We start from the raw sequence: 17,581 nt of genomic DNA on the forward strand, positions 1-17,581 counted from the left end.
TCAATCCAAGCAATCCATATTGAACCCTCCTTGAGCATGATCCTTCTGAACAGCTGGAGAATATATGATATTCAATTAATTAATTTACATTTAAATATAAACTTTTTGGCTGTAGATTTTCAAATATATTTTAGTTAAGAAAATATAGCAAAACATGAAAGTAAAAATTAAATGTAGTGTTGATATTTTATACAAGGTTAATAGTATGTATCAATCTCATAAGATTAATATTTGTAAATATTAAATTTAAAAAATATATTCAAAATTTTAAAAAATATTGAATAATTTTCTTAAGGAATTTTCAATTTCTTGTCAAAACAATTTTATCCGAATAATTTAGCCTCAATAAAGACTAAAGTATTATAAAACATATATGTACTTAACAACTAAATGTATCATACTCTTATTTATCATTTTACCCATATAAGTTATCAGCTAAATTTTATCAAACACTTTTGTATAAATAGTTAATCAAATCAGTTGGTCAAACAATCTACTGGAATCAGCTACCAGCTATAAGTTTTTTTGCCAAACACCCCAAAAATGTTAAGTAAAGATGAAAACTTAAATAGTAGATTGAGATATTTGTAAATATTTAATTTATTCTTTTATAAATTTGAATAATTTATAATTTATAAATTTAAATTTTAAAATTATTATTTAAAATAGATATAAATAAGCACCTCTTAAATATCTATTATCTAAATTTGCATCACTTATATAGATTAAATTATATTTTTGAATATCTAAATCTAACTGTTGACGAAAACGGGTAAAGAAAACGAAAGAACACGAGAATTTTACGAGGTTCGGCAATGTGCTTACGTCCTCGGTGCCTATGCGGCGCTAGAAGTTTTTATTCAATGATATTTTAGGTCTAGGTTACATCTCTATTTATAATAGAAAACCCTGGTACATAATTACAAAATCAACCCTGTACCGTACCGCGGGGGCTGCGCCCCCACACCCCCAACCCACATAATTCGTAACCCCACAACGAGACTTTTTATGAGCCATACATAACAAATCTCCACCTTGGCGAATATCCTGCCCCTTGGAAACTTCAATGTGGGTTGGGTTACCTTGCTTCTTTAACAACTCGAAACATTCAACAAGTCCAAGCAATGCTTGAACTTGTCTGTCGTAACTGGCTTGGTGAACATATCAGCGGCATTCTCATCAGTATGTACCTTCTGAAACAAAACCTCTCCAGATGCAACCAACTCTCTGATCTTGTGGAACCTTACATCAATATGTTTAGTTCTAGCACGATACACCTGATTCTTAGCCAAGTGAATAGCACTTTGATTATCACAAAGCAACTGAACTCCACCTTGTTGAACACCCAACTCCTTCACTAAACCAGTAAGCCATAAAGCTTCTTTTGCAGCTTCAGCCGCTGCCATGTATTCAGCTTCAGTTGTAGATAGTGCCACGACAGATTGAACAGTAGACTTCCAGCAAATAGGCCCTCCACCAAGAGTAAACACATACCCTGTCGTAGATCTTCTATTATCCAAGTCACCTGCATAATCTGAATCCACATATCCTACAACCAAAGGATTATCCCGCTGACTCCCAAAAATAATTCCATGTCCCACAGTACCCTTTAAGTACCGAAAGATCCACTTGATTGCATCCCAATGTTGCTTACCAGGTTTAGACATGTACTTACAAACTTGACTAACAGCATGAGCTAAATCAGGACGAGTACATACCATCGCATACATCAAGCAGCCAACAGCATTAGAATACGGAACCTTTGCCATATTTTCAGCTTCCTTATCTGTCTTAGGGCACTGTTCTGATGAGAGCTTAAAGTGATTCGCCAATGGAGTGCTAACTGGTTTCGCGCTGCTCATCGCAAACCTTTCTAGCATTTTCTCAACATAACCCGTTGAGATAGCCGCAGTTTCCTTGAGTCTCTGTCCCTGCAAATTTCCATTCCAAGAATTTTCTTTGCAGCACCTAAATCTTTCATATCAAATTCCTGACTCAATAAAGTTTTCAAACCGATAACATCATCCATGTTCTTCGCAGCAATCAACATATCATCAACATACAGTAATAGAAAATAAAAGAACCATCATCAAGGCTCTTAACATAGACACAACAATCATACTCACATCGGTTGTAGCCAATCTTGATCATATAGGAGTCAAACCGTTTATACCACTGTCTCGGAGACTGTTTCAACCCGTACAAAGATTTCTTCAATCTGCAAACTAAATGCTCGTTTCCAGGTTGAGTGAAACCTTCAGGTTGCCGCATGTAGATCTGCTCCTCTAAATCACCATGCAAAAAAGCAGTTTTAACATCCATCTGCTCTAAATGCAAATCCCAACTAGCCACCAATGCAAGTACTGCTCGGATTGAAGTGTGCCTGACCACAGGAGAAAAGATTTCATCATAATCAACTCCTTTCTGCTGTGAAAAACCCTTCGCTACCAAACGAGCCTTGAACTTCTCCCCCTCTTTTTCTGTTACTACTGGTTTCTTCTTATACACCCATTTGCAACCAATCGGCTTCTTACCCTCAGGAAGGGGAACTAACTCCCATGTGCGATTGTGATTCAAAGACTCCATCTCCTCAACCATGGCTGCCATCCACTAGTCGTTTTCCTGACTAGTAACGGCATCATGAAAAGTAAATGGATCATCACTGCTAACAGTAAGTGCAAAAGATACCAAGTCTTCAAAACCCAATCTGTTCGGAGGCTTTATATTCGTCCGTCTCACCCTGTCTCTGGCGAGACTATAATCCTGCAAATCATCCGTAGTGGAACCACCAGAAGTCGGTTGAGAAGTTTCTGGTTTCTCAACTGGAAACTGCTCGAAATCTACCACTGTCGTGTCTTGCTTCTGCTGCAACATAGACTGTTCATCAAAAATGACATCTCTACTAATCACAACTTTCTTCGCAACTGGATCCCAGAACTTGAATCCTTTGACACCTTTCTTGTAACCCAGAAAAATGCACTCCTTCGATTTTGCATCAAGTTTGGATCTCTCATCAGCAGGTACATGCACATAAGCAGGACAACCAAAAATCCGTAAGTTATCAAAACTAACATCATGACCAGTCCATACCTCTTCTGCAACTTTCCCAGCCAGCGATGCCCTTGGCGATCTGTTGATAAGGTAACACGCCATGTTAACAGCCTCAGCCCAAAAGTGTTTGGGAAGCCCCGCATTCAACCGCAAACATCTGGCTCTTTCATTCAACGACCTGTTAATTCGTTCCGCAACACCATTCTGTTGTGGTGTCTTGCGCACTGTAAAATGCCTCTGAATCCCATGCTCCTTACAGAATTGTAGGAACTGTGAATCTGTGTACTCCGTACCATTGTCAGACCGCAAACACTTGATTTTTCGTCCTGTTTGGTTTTCTACCTCAGCTTTCCACAGCTTGAACTTCTCAAAAACTTCAGATTTCTGTTTCAAAAAATACACCCAAACTTTCCGTGAAAAATCATCAATAAAAGTAACATAGTACCTAGATCCACCCAAAGACGATGTCGTGGAAGGCCCCCATACATCAGAATGCACATAATCAAGAATCCCTTGAGTTGTGTGCTTCGCAGTCTTGAAACGGACTTTAGTCTGTTTACCAAGAACACAATACTTGCAAAAATCGAGCTTACAGCTTTTGACACCATGCAACAAGTTTCTCTTGTGTAATTCTGCCATACCACGTTCACTAGATGAGCAAGGCGCATATGCCACAATTTTGTCGTATCATCACAGGACTCAACAGAGTGAACTCCACCTGCAACGGTACTCCCTAACAATCTGTAGATATTCCCTGCAGTCATCTTGCCTTTCATCACAGTCAATGCTCCTTTAACAATCCGAATGGTTTCCCTATCCTCGTCAGCCTTAGGGATAAACCATTCTTGTGCAAAGTGCCCAAGGAAATCAAATTCTTCTTCAAGTCTGGGATATGTCGAACACCACTCAACGTCCGAACGGAGCCATCGTGCATCTTAATTCTGACATCACCAATACCAACAATATTGCAACATCGATCATCACCCAAATAAACCGAACCAGAATTAACCGGCCTGTATGTCGAAAACCATTCCCTATTTGGCGTGATGTGATAAGAACATCCAGAATCAAGAATCCAAGCATCCGTCAATTGTGTCGTTGAAATAGAAAGCATATCACCCTCACTGCAATCAGAAGTATCATCCTCGACCACGTTCACAGACTTGGATGAGCCATCACGCTTCTCATCGGTCTGCTTTTTCAACTTCGGACAGTCTCGCTTCATATGTCCCGCCTCCTTGCACTTGTAACAGTGAATCGTCTTCTTATCCCTGGATTTGGATCTGGAATTCCGCTTCCCGGACCCTGCCTTCTCTGGCTTCCGTCCACGATCTCGATTACCCTTGACATATAAGCTATCGGCTTGAGAGCTTTCCCTTGCATTCTGCTTCCGCTGGTTGTGAGCCAACAAGGCTGCAGTAATCTCCTCAACGTTGATAGTCTCTTTCCCATATGTAAGAGTAGTCACCATGTGTTCGTAAGAGGAAGGCAACGAACACAACAGAATCATCGCTCTGTCTTCATCCTCAATTTTCACATCAAGCCGAGCCAGATCAGAAACGATTTGATTAAAGACATTCACGTGTTGCGCCAAATCGTGATCGTCCTGCATCTTCAGCCCATACAGCCGCTGCTTCAGATACAGTTTTGTCGTTAAGGATTTGGACATAAACTGACTTTCCAACTTCCTCCAAATTTCGTCTGGAGACGATAGATGCATGACGTGATACATGACCTCGTCCGCCAAGCATAATCGTATGGTTCCTGCCGCTCGCTGCTGCAATTCTTCCCAATCTTCCTCATCCATCGACGCCGGCTTTGTAGGTCGCAAAGCCTTCAAGATCCCTTGCTGCGCCAATAGATCCTTCACCCTCGTTTGCCATAATCCGAAGTTACCCTGACCATCGAATTTCGCGACTTCGAATTTTGCTCCTGGCTCTGATACCAATTGTTGACGAAAACGGGTAAAGAAATCGAAAGAACACGAGAATTTTACGAGGTTCGGCAATGTGCTTACGTCCTCGGTGCCTATGCGGCGCTAGAAGTTTTTATTCAATGATATTTTAGGTCTAGGTTATATCTCTATTTATAATAGAAAACCCTGGTACATAATTACAAAATCAACCCTGTACCGTACCGCGGGGGCTGCGCCCCCACACCCCCAACCCACATAATTCGTAACCCCACAACGAGACTTTTTATGAGCCATACATAACACTAACTTTACATTATAAAATGAAGAATATATTTATTATTTTCAAGAGAACTCAAACATTGATCGTCGGATTTTTGTGGAATTCAAAATAAAATTTGTACATATTTTTATTAATATTTGACATATGATTTAAAATTTTTAATTTAGATTTTTTGTAAATTCAGATATATAATAAATAATAATATTTAATTAAAATCAATATTTAAATAATTTGAAAATAAAAAAGAGTTCATATTTTTCAAATATATTTATAGATTTGGATAATTCAAAAGTTATACATATTCGGCATACATTATTTTTAATATTAGGTTTTTTTTAAATAATGCATGAGATTTAAATTTCAATAGCATAAATGGAGTAAATTAAGTTAATAATATAGGTGTGTGTGGTGAATCAAATATAGAAGTATAAAATTAACTTTATATATTTTTTTTTCATATTGTGTCCAAGCCTACCTAAATTTATAAATGGCTAACCCAAACTTGTTTTTAGTCCGTTCACTTTTTTTAATATTTACATTATTGTATTACATATTATTATAAATTTATTTTTATGCGACATAAAAAGTATAATATATGAAAAATATAATGTTTTGTAAATTTTAAAATAGATCAACTTAGTCAATTATATCTAGAACAAGTGGTTAAAAGCTCTCAGTTGACACCTCTATTATTTTCAATGTTATGGGTTTAATATCCATTAGGAGCAAAATTTTCTTTTTTTCTTTCCCCTTTCTCTTATGTAGAAATTATTTAAAAAAAGATCGAGTTAAATTCGAGCCTTGAATGTTAAAATCTAAATCTAATCCTTATTTTTTTGTGATTATAAGATATTATCTGTTCAGAATTTTCTTAACTAATTGACAACACACACCTTGCAGACACAACTGTTCAAAGGCAATACTTTTAGGAAGTACAACATTTCCTTTTACCACTTATACTACTTGATGGGTTCCTAATCTTTTTTTTTTTGCCCTCCCATTTCCCAAGGCTTAGCATTTATTAATCCGGACCAACCTGAGTCGTACATATGGTTGTGGTGGGTGAGTCTTCAAGCGGGAATTTTCTGCATACACAAAAACTCGAACTCAAGACATAAGCGATATTAAGTTGTTTACCGCTTGACCCAACCCCGTTGAATCATAATCCTTGTTTTAAATGAATCTAATTTTCAATTTCTAATAAAAAGTATATTAAATATACATATAAGTATGTTTTAAGTACATCCTCCTAAGTTTGTTTATTAGAAAATATAAATTTAAAAGTATTAATTAAGTTCAATTACTTAATTTAATGAATACAAAACGGTTTAAAATAATTTTAGAATACTAAAATTTTATATAAATTGATATAGGTCGGTATTAATGATGGCGACTCAAATTACGAATTTAAATATGTTGTCAAAAAATTATTATACGTTGTAAATTTAAAATAATTATGAATAGATATTTTGAATATTTATTATTCGAATTTACATCATTTATATGGATCGTGAATATATTTTTGTGTTTAATATATGTAAATACAAACTTTAAAATTATTAATTAGGTTCATGAACTTAAGAAAAACGTCAATATATCGTTAGCTAACGTATGTTAATAGTACGTAGATACATGTTATTACTAACATTATTTTACAAAGTTTTCAGGCTATAAATTAATAATTCAGACCGGATCAAATCTATCGATAAATTTACTTTTGAAAATTTAGATAATGTTTTACAACATTACGAATCAAAGTAAAACTCATGAAAATGCAAGTCTACGGAGCACAAGAGGTGGTATCAAATGATCTTTTCCTAACAAGGAGGCAGGTAATCTTGGAATGCTGAGCATGGGTGTTATCACCCGTGCATAACACAAAGTCCGGCCGGTGGAGCGCGAGCGGCAGACGCTGACCCTCTCTGAGAACCAGCCTAGTCGCATCCAGGAGGACATGCCACGAGTTTCTATGCGCCTCCGAGATCCAATGCAACGAGTGTCGAGTTGTCCCGTTTACATCAGCCGGATAAGAAAACAACCCTTTTGGGGTATGTTTACATTTTCTCCTAAAGTTTTGGCTAAGTTGAGACCCTTTAATCCTTAAATCCAACCATGTTTCCGGTGCCGAAATGACCTTCGATTCTCTCTGGCCGGCGAATTCCCTTATGTAATCCGACTCTTCGCCGATGATCGTCAAATAATAGTTCCCTTTAAAGAAAGGGTAACTTTCACCAATCAGCACCATAGCATCCTTGTACTTCGGCATGAAAAGAACTAAATACTCGTCTTCACTTAGCCCACAGTGCTTCAACGCCCTGTTTTGAGCTTGAATTTCGGGTATTGAAACAAAGTTCCCTTGGAAAGAAGTCTTCCTCGAGAGGATATCGAAAAGCCTCGAAGGCTCCAATCGAGTGTTGTCGATATCGACCATACCACTAATCGACGAAGACGAAAAACACTCCCTACTGCTCACAACCCTCGGTGATTTCCGCTTATTATCAACAACAGTCTCAAAGGATTCCTCGCTGTTCGATAGATTATCAACGTCCAACATCTTTTCTCCGTCTTCCACGACTCCAGTGCAATACTGAGGATATTTTGCAACAATATATTGCTCGACATACTGCATTTCGGTAGGTGTTATCGGACCGGACCATCTCAGATCAAGACCTTGCAGTGTCGAGATCGCTTCAGCTACCAAATGAGCTGGGATTACAGACTTTGATTTCTGTTTGTTAAAACTCCATTGTCAAAATCGAAAACAAACTCAAATACTAAAAAGAAAACCTCATACATAAGGACTTGCCTTGAGAATCATACTGCTTGGTCTGCCATTTTGGCCTGGTGACTTGGACATTGAAAGTAATATTGATTGATCAAATTCACTTTCTGCCATATCCTAATAACAATCAGATCAAAAACCATATATTAAAACCAACACAAGAAAACCCCAAAGTAAAAAAAAACACAGAAAACACAAAAAGAATACCAAAAGAAAATAAACCTTAGATTCTTCTTCCAAGTTTCTTTCCATGATGATGCCAATGTTCCTACAAAACCTAAGGAGAAAGACCAAGAAGACGGGCAAAGAGAGCAAGTTTGATGACAAAGATGTAAGAGCTTATGCTTATGTCAATATGTAAGAATTTTTTTAAGTGCAAGGGTTGGACTGAAATCGATATTAAAAGACTTTTGAGGTTTTGGAGCAAGAAGAAAACGCCGCCAAGTGACAACATTTGTGTCCCACCAGGACTTGTTTTCAAATCAACTGCTTCAATTTCGAACGTAAGCGAGACTTGCAGACAACTAAACCAAACCACAGGAAATAATGTAATAATTTTACCAGCAGATTCCATTTCATGGAAAAGGCCATCAAAATGATGGGTTTGGTTTATAGCATATTTAAATCAAATTACTTAATCAATAATTTGTTGTTTTACTGTGACGAGATATCAAATTTCTTAAAAAATATCATACGTGTGAATTGTAATATTAAATAAAGAAAATTAATTTAAAAAGTTTGATCTCATAATGAAATTATTCAAAAATTCGATTTGAATTAATCAATCAATATATTAAAAACACGTGATCAAACAAAAAAAAAAGTTAAATGAATTAAAAGAAAAATGGTTACCTAATAATAATTGCATAGGGGTTCGGCTTACTATTTCATGTTTCATAGCCTATCTAATAATTGAACTTTGATTACAACATTGATTTGGACTAGACGCCTAACTCTTTGGGTCTCTACCAATGAAGTAAAAGAAAGAGGCCATAAACAACATTATGCACACATTATTTTATCTTAAAGATGCTTTGTTTTAAATTTATAATTCATAAATAATTTCAATGGAAAACATAAGGTATAATTGCTGTTTGCATACGTGTTTGATTTGTTGATTCTTTATCAAGATTTTTAATTTCACCTTTTTTCCATCTAAATTTATCTCTTAATCATAAAACAAAATAAAAAAGGTTCTAAGTACATTTGTTTGATTTTTCAATGAGGCATACTTTAATTGTAAACGAGAGAAACCAAATTAGGACCAAATTGCATTAATCAATAAAATTAAGCTAAGTTTGTTATCAAATTTGAATTATGGTCTAACCTGAAATTAATTAAGAATTTTAAGGCACGTGTTTTAACCAATTACAAATTATGGATCAAATTGAAATAATCAAGAAACTTAAACCAATTTCAAATTACAGACTAAAATGAATTAATTAAGAAATGAAACTCAAGTTTATCAACTCATTTCAAATTATAGATCAAATTGAACTAAAATTAAAAAATTAAGTCAAATATTAATTAAGGACCACATTAAACCTAATTAATAATTAAAGTCAAATTAATCAATTTACCTCTAATTAATACCTAATAGAAACTAATCATGAAATTAATGTCAAGTTAATTAACACACTCATATTCAAAGACTTAATCAAGAGAAACAAAATAACTAAATGGGCAAAATGGAAAAATTACGTGTAAGTTAGGGCTCAAACTAGTCACTTAAAAACAAAGAATTACCATAAAATGTATATTTTTTTTTTCTAAAATCACGATAGTACATAAACTAGTCACTTAAAAACAAAGAATGACCATAAAGAAATGGTTAAAAATTCAACGGAACAATTCAGATAAATAATATATATTAACAAACTCAATTATCGACGATGAAGGATAAACACGACCAATACTAATATTAAACAAATCATTTTAAATAGGATTTTTTAAAAGAAAATCAAAATTAAAATTCTCCATCAAGCAATAAGTTTTTATCTACTTTCCACGCATTTTCACTGAGAAACTTCTAAAGCTTAGTTTTAATTTTAAATAATCAAACATATTTAAAATATTAAATCATTGTAGTTAATAATTTTCATTGAATTGTTTTTCAACGGGTTATTAAACAAACCATAAGGTTGATTTTCAAGCCCAGAAACCTTTGCAGCACGAGATAACTTTTAACCCAGCCTAAATAGATACCTTTGCTTCGGATTTTAGAAAATATAATAATTCTAATATAAATTATTTATTCAGAATAATTTCATAGATTACAAATTCATTTAGATTATCAATTAATAAATTATCTTTTGTATTATAAATAATCTTATAATCTAACATATATATATATATATATATATATATATATATATATATATTACTATTTGATAACCAACAACTATTGCTTTGCATCCAACTTCATAGATGAGGACAAAACGTGCATATACACATAAATAAAAAGCAAAAATTTATTGAATTAATAAATTTAATTGAATATAATAATTATGTGAAATAATTATTACACTAAAATCTTAAAAATATAATATTAAACAAACATAATCTTGAAAATGTTTGAATTTAAAAAATCTCAAATTTTAAAAAAAAAGCCCGAACTCGAAAAAAAAACTAAACCTAAACCTAAAATAATCTAAACCTAAAACGGTTCGGCTTAACCCAAAATCAACTTGAACATGCCTAATTGCCACTTTTAATAATATATCCTAAATTAGTATGGCATAATGACAAAAATACTCCCCTATATTTGCATAAATAGTCATTTTGTGTCCTATTTTCTTTTGGAGCATTTTATCCTCTTCCAGTTTTTTAATTTTTGGTCAAAACATATTATGTTAGATAAAAACCGTTAGTTGACTAACGGCCAACTCATGTTCTGATGTGACATTTTCATATGTGTTCACTTTATGACTGACATGTATCTCAAAATGATTATGTGGCGTGAAATGCCTCGCCAAAAATGATGACATAACATGGAACCCATCAATAATTGGACACATTTGAAAATGTCACATCAGCAACATGGGATGATCGTTAGTTAACTAACGATTTTCATCTAACATTGTATGTTTTGACAAAATATTAAAACGTTAGAACGTAAAATGTTAAAAAAAACTAGGGTGCAAATTACCATTTACGTAAACATTAAGAGTAATTTTAACATTATGTCAACTAATATCATATATTATCATAATATAATATCAATGTGATAGTATTTAAGTATTATTTATGAAAGTAAAATATTTGATTAAAGATATATCAAATATTAATCTATATACAATAGAAACTCTTTAAATTAATACTCGGTAAATTAATAAACTCTCTAAAATAATAAATTTGTCCGGTCCCGACTTGGGCCAATGTAAAAAATTGAAAAACTCGATAAAATAATAAGATAATAATTTTTCGTGAGATCCCTTTATAATTTTCGGTCCTGATATTATTAATTTATAGAGTTTTAACTGCATGGTGATCAATAAATCAATTTTAAAATTATTCGGAAAAAATAAGTTCATTTTCAAAATAAGTAAATGAATAAATAGTGTCCATATATGGTGAATAACCCTAAAGACCTAATTTAAACTCTACATGGGCCAACTTGAATTGGGCTTGAACTGAAATTGGACTTTAATTTAAAAGAAACTAAGCCTGGATTTGAGATTGGATATTGACTTAACCGAAATTAATTAAAAAAATATTTTAAAATTATTTAAAAATAAAAATTAATTTCAAAATCGAACCTTCTATTCTAGGTCAACCTGCTTGCTTCTTTTACCCCAAATGCAAAGATTTTCCTTTTTTTCTTTCTTTCTTTGGATACATCAAATTAAATATTTTGTTTTATGCAATTTTATTAGACACCATTTATATAATACAAAATAATATATTTTTATTTTTAATTTCTTTGTATTATTTTATATATTTTTTATTCTACGTAAACAATATTCTAAATAAAATATTTATTTATGTGAAGACTTTATTTTAAAAAAATTAAAGGTTAGGAGTTATTTGAATAATTTTTGTTTATACAATATCTAAATTATACTATTCTCACATTATTTTTGGACAAATTTGGGTGAATACAATGTATTATTTGTTCAAAGATTTTCAATCATTTGGCAATGAACACTCAATCCCTTGGCATACGCAATGTTTGAACCCTAAACCTTAAAAAATAACAACAAATCCCTTAACACTGAAATCGTTTGGTTCTTGCCCCAATTCTCACATCTCTAACAGAAGGAAATTGTACCCTTAAATTACTCAAATTTATGTCCTCCGAATTACACACAAAGTAAACTCAATCGACATTTAATTACATAGTAAATGTTAAAGTTTATTTTTTAGTAGTCCAAGATGAATACAATATATTATTTATTTAAAAACTCTTAATCTTATGACATTGAACACCCATACTTCTATATACGATATACTCAAATTCTCATAACGTTAAGAGATAATATAATCTCTTAATCACTAAATTCGCTTAACTCGTGCAATATAAAATTTCGTTATATGAAATAGAATTGTACGATTAGATGTCTAAAGGGATATAATATCATATTACATAAAACTAACATAAATTAAATATAAAACCATTACACAATTTACCATATATATTATTTTGTACAAATTCCAAAGTTCATGCAAATCAACATATAATATAAATTTACCTTCTAAAGAAGAGAGAAGCATGATATCTCCATTGTCATAACTATGTTCTAATTTTCTGTAAAACAAATGAAATCCAAGTCTGATTTACATACATAATCATGTACAATGTTTGGTAGACTTTCTCAAAAATTATGTGAATGTTTTAGACCTTTTTAAGGAAGCAAAAGGGTGGTTATCCAAACATTTAAGACAATTTAATCTTTAAAAGCAGTCGTGAATTAATCCCATAATGTTTGGTTTGAGGTCTACCAACAACATCAAAGCATGTTTGATTAAAATTGGGAAAATCTATTAGAAGCAAAATCAGGGTGTCCATTCCTTGTTTTTGATTGAAAAACACTGCTTTGGATTCCCTTTCTTTTTGTTTTGTACTTTTTCATGCAGGCATGTGATTGCTAATAGTTCCTGTAATTATATCTGATGAAGATTTGTTGAAGAACAATAATTATGTTAGCTTCAGAATTACAGCAACAGGATTGAGCTGCAGCTGCCTCTCAAAATTCCTGGCGACAAGCAAAATCTCTCCTTTTTTTCTCTTTCAGACAAGAGAATGTGTGCGGTCAATTAGATTCATAACTTTTTCTTTCTTCAGGTCCTTTTCCAAACCTTAAGTTGCGGCGTCAAGAAGCAAAACACTTGGACCCCATATAATTACGGTTTAAATTACGATTAAATTCAAGTCGGATCTAAATTTAGATGTACGAGGAAATTTAATCTTAAATATCATACACAACACGATCTCAATCATCAATAGTAATCTTACCTTTTTCTTTATTAATTCATAAGGCGAACTATACTCTTCTCAACTTTTATCCACCCTTTCATCACAATAGGAAAGCCTTTAGAAATTTTCATACCTTCTTTGCCTACTAAAATGTGAATTTGGTGATGCCACACAATTATAAAATCCCATACCTCAAAGATATTACTATTTTGATCAAGACAAATAACGTGAATGTTATGATACTAATTTATAAATGATAATGATAATCATAATAACCGTACAATGAAATAGACATTAAGATATTATGTAAAAAAATCTCTCTTGGATATAATTATCACTCTAAGATTACGATATTTACTTCAATCTATTATGATAAAATTCATTATACTCTTAATTATAATAAAATTAACTGTAACCTAAAATACATCTGGAATCACAATTTAAATTGCTTATCCATGAACATCCACTACAACAAAAGTGGCTTGTTGCGGCCTTTTTTTACTTATAGCGGCGTTTTTAAGCGCCGCTAAAAACACCTACGGCGTAAAGACAAACGCAGCTAAAACCGCCGCTAAAGTTTGCGGTGTTTTTCAACAAAAAAATGCCGCAATAGGTGACAACATATAGCGGCGTTTGTTCAAAAGGTATTGATATTTAGCGGCGTTTTGTAGAAAAACGCCGCAATAGGTGTTGATATTTAACGGTATTTGGCAGACAAACGCCGTAATAGGCGTTGATGTTTAGCGGCGTTTTCTTCACAAACGCCGCAGTAGATGTTTATTTTTACCGGCGTTTTTCCTACAAACGCCGCAGAAGATGTTGATATTTAGCGACGTTTTCCTACAAACGCCGCAGAATATGTCTTGAGATTTAGCAGCATTTTCGTCGAAAACGCCGCAATATGTCTTGAGATTTCGCGGCGTTTTTATCACAAACACCGCTAAATGTATGGTATATTGCAGCATTTTTTGTTACAAACGCCGCTAAATAACACAAAATTTAACAGTTCTAAAAATTATGCTTAATACCCCAAATCTATTTTTTCAACCTGTTCCATTATCCAACAAACAAAACATTAATAACATCAAATCCAATATAATAAATAAAAGTTTTCATTAACGTAATATAAGTTAAGTTAAACACGGTTCAGTAACATTAACATAATGCTCATAACATAAATGAGGTTACGATGGTGGATTTTGAGGTTGCGTTTTTTGTATCATCAGCATCATATCATTGAGTCGTTTTTCAAATTCTTTACATCTCTGCTGATATATTACTTCTCTCTGTTCTGCCGCTGCCTCTCTCTGTGCTGCCACTGCTTCTCTCTCTGCTTCCGCTGCTGCTCTAGCTGCTTCCGCTGCTGCTCTCTCTGCTTCCCTTGCTTCATTTTCCGCTTTCAAGTTAGCCATTTGTTGATCCATCTCAGCCAACTTTTCTTTTAAACGACCAACTTCTAATTGGGAAGATCGAGACTGTGATGACATGTACTGTGATGAACTGAATCTAAAATATTTGGTGGGAGTAACAAATGATCCTTGACAGCGCACCCGACCATATCTTTCAGGACCCAAAACGTCATTAATAGCTTGGTTTTCAATGTCATCATCATTAACAATACCTTGACTCGAAGCAGTAGCATGATACTCTGCCCTTTTCTCCCTCAATTTTTACTAATAATAAAGTGAATAATTAATTAAAATAAAAAATATCATGGTACAAATATAAATAAAGTCAGGTAAATTTAAAACATCTACCCAATAAACGTACCATAATTTCTGCAGCGTCAGCAGTCATAGGAGTGCCATCCTTCTTCGTATGTGTCATGTCGAAGAGTTGGATTCGACCAACTTTAGAACCGGATGTATTTTCCTACAATGTACCATAATGTAATTACTATGAGTTAGTATGTACATGGAATACAAAAAAACTATTTCAATAATCTATAATACCTCCTCATGAGCTATACAAGCAAAGCTCTTCGATCCAGCCGTGTGCGTAAACTTTTGGTGTTGCCTGCTAGCAACACCAACATGCTCTCGGTCCTACAATGTCAAACAACCACTTATAATGATGATTTAAATTTTGTTACAAGTATTTATGAAAAATACATCATACCTGTCCTTTTTGAGAACTCCAAAATCTGACTGCATCTTCCCATTGGTACCTGAGCATTCCTGGTGGGACTGTTTGCAGCTTCTCTTCAAGGCTGAGATCATTCTTGAAGTATTTCTTCTTTAAGGAGCTCTTGTGGTCCCTCCATCTCTTCCCTAACGCTTGCTTCACATAATCGTCAGAGACCTCTAAAACAAATTTCTCCTATACAGCAAATAAGTGTGCACCGTAAGTATAAATTAGTATTTAATTTATATAGAGTATCTATTATAATGACATTATTACCTTAACAAAATCCAACGCTTTATTTTTGTTATTATTAGGCATTTTGCGCCATGACTCATAATTGATCGGTAACAGATTCGCATTACGTCCAACTATGCCTAAGTAACCTGCTAGAAGACGTGATTTTGGGCCAATAGGTTGACCGGCATCGTTTCTTGAAACTTTGACACGATGCCCAGGAGGAAGTTGGTATAATTCCTTTAAAGTTATACGTCCTCGAGTCTTGCGCGTTCCAGCATTTTCAACTATATAAGAAATTATTAAATGTCAGTTTTAAAAATAAACAAAGTAGTAAATAAAGTTTCGAAGATTACCTTGAATTTCTACTTCTTCAACAGTTTCAGGAACTTCGGAAGACTCAGGTGCATTCGTTTCCTCGTTATTTCTTTCTTCATGGTCTTCAGAAGCTCGAACAACCCGCAAATAAGATATTTTTCTCCTCGGTATTATATCTGTAATAAACAAACATGAGTAATAAAAAACGATTTAATTAATGAATACATTGAAAGATAACATGTTAAGGGTTATAACATTATAAATAAATAAATGAAGATATAAAATCGTACAACAGTCTTATGTAATGTCAGTTGTCATAAATATCTTCATCAACGTCCTCCCGAACCCATTGAAATTGTGTTGTATTATTGATAGTTTCATCTAAGTTTTGTGGTAGTTTCATCGAAGCACAACATACCAACCGTCATCCATTGGATCGTGACAATAAAATACTTGTTTCACTTGAGAAGAAAATATATATATGGTTCATCCATCAAACGTTGACCAGTGTGAATTAATCGAGAGAAATTCACCATTGAAAACCCGAATTTATCTCTTTTTATACATATGTTTACATCAACCCAGTCACACCGAAACAACACAACCTTTCGTTTTCCATAATAATCTAACTCAATAATGTCCGTAAGATTTCCATAATAATCGACCTCTCCATCCTGCGAATTATTGTCCCTTACAGTAGCATAACTTGTAGTTGATGAAGTAACTACGACTCCACAATTTTGTGTCCTCCTTAATCTTTCACGAGATTTCGTGTGAAGCCTGAACCCATTAATGAGGAAGGCATTATATCTTTTAACTATTCTATTCGGACCTTGAGAAAGCCATTTAACTTCTTCACTAACTTCTCTCCCACTCCAAACCTATTACACATGAATGGTGAATTAATTTGCATTGATGTCGATATAAAAATCAAGACATATATTATTTATAAGTGTTCCGTAAGATTTAGTTGCTTACCGTCTGGCCTAACCATTCATGAAAAGTTTCTGTGAATAACTTATGTAGCTCTCGCTGATTTAATCTTCGGGAGCGTGCTCGAGATCTCAATACTTCTTTAAACTCACTATAAAGAATATTATGTCGTTAAAAATTGATAAATATATAAAAGATAAAGAGATTTCATTAGGATTGGGTCCGAAAGACTTACGTGCGAAAGTGATCTATTGAATTGTGATGGAAAAGAACAGATCGGTGTGCTTATACCCAAGACGTGTCATCTAAATGTGCAATTTCAACTTTCCCTAATGGTTGACCATAACTTCCAAAGAAATAATGTTGAGTTAAGTCATCAATACCTAACTCATCATTTCGATTTGGTCTATTCCATCTTGTTTCAACATGTTCCAAATATCTAGAGCAAAATGTCATACATTCCTCTGCTAAATATCCTTCAGCAATTGATCCTTCCGGATAACGCTTATTATGACAATAAGACTTCAA

The 17,581-nt window shown here is 33.5% G+C and overlaps 1 protein-coding gene across 1 annotated transcript; it reads right to left on the reverse strand.

Annotated features, from left to right (window-relative positions):
• Positions 1-6,988: 6,988 nt before the first annotated feature.
• LOC120170431 lies at positions 6,989-8,359 on the reverse strand. The gene is made up of 3 exons (XM_039178362.1): positions 8,251-8,359; positions 8,053-8,145; positions 6,989-7,974 (listed from the first exon to the last, which is right to left on the reverse strand). Exons 1-3 carry the CDS (start codon positions 8,278-8,280, stop codon positions 7,027-7,029), a joined length of 1,071 nt encoding a protein of 356 aa, XP_039034293.1. The 5' UTR covers positions 8,281-8,359; the 3' UTR covers positions 6,989-7,026.
• Between the last annotated feature and the right edge of the window lie 9,222 nt (positions 8,360-17,581).

This window comes from Hibiscus syriacus, unplaced genomic scaffold, assembly GCF_006381635.1.
Source record: "Hibiscus syriacus cultivar Baekdansim isolate YM2019G1 unplaced genomic scaffold, ASM638163v2 tig00003041_pilon, whole genome shotgun sequence".
Taxonomy (NCBI): Eukaryota; Viridiplantae; Streptophyta; class Magnoliopsida; order Malvales; family Malvaceae; genus Hibiscus; species Hibiscus syriacus.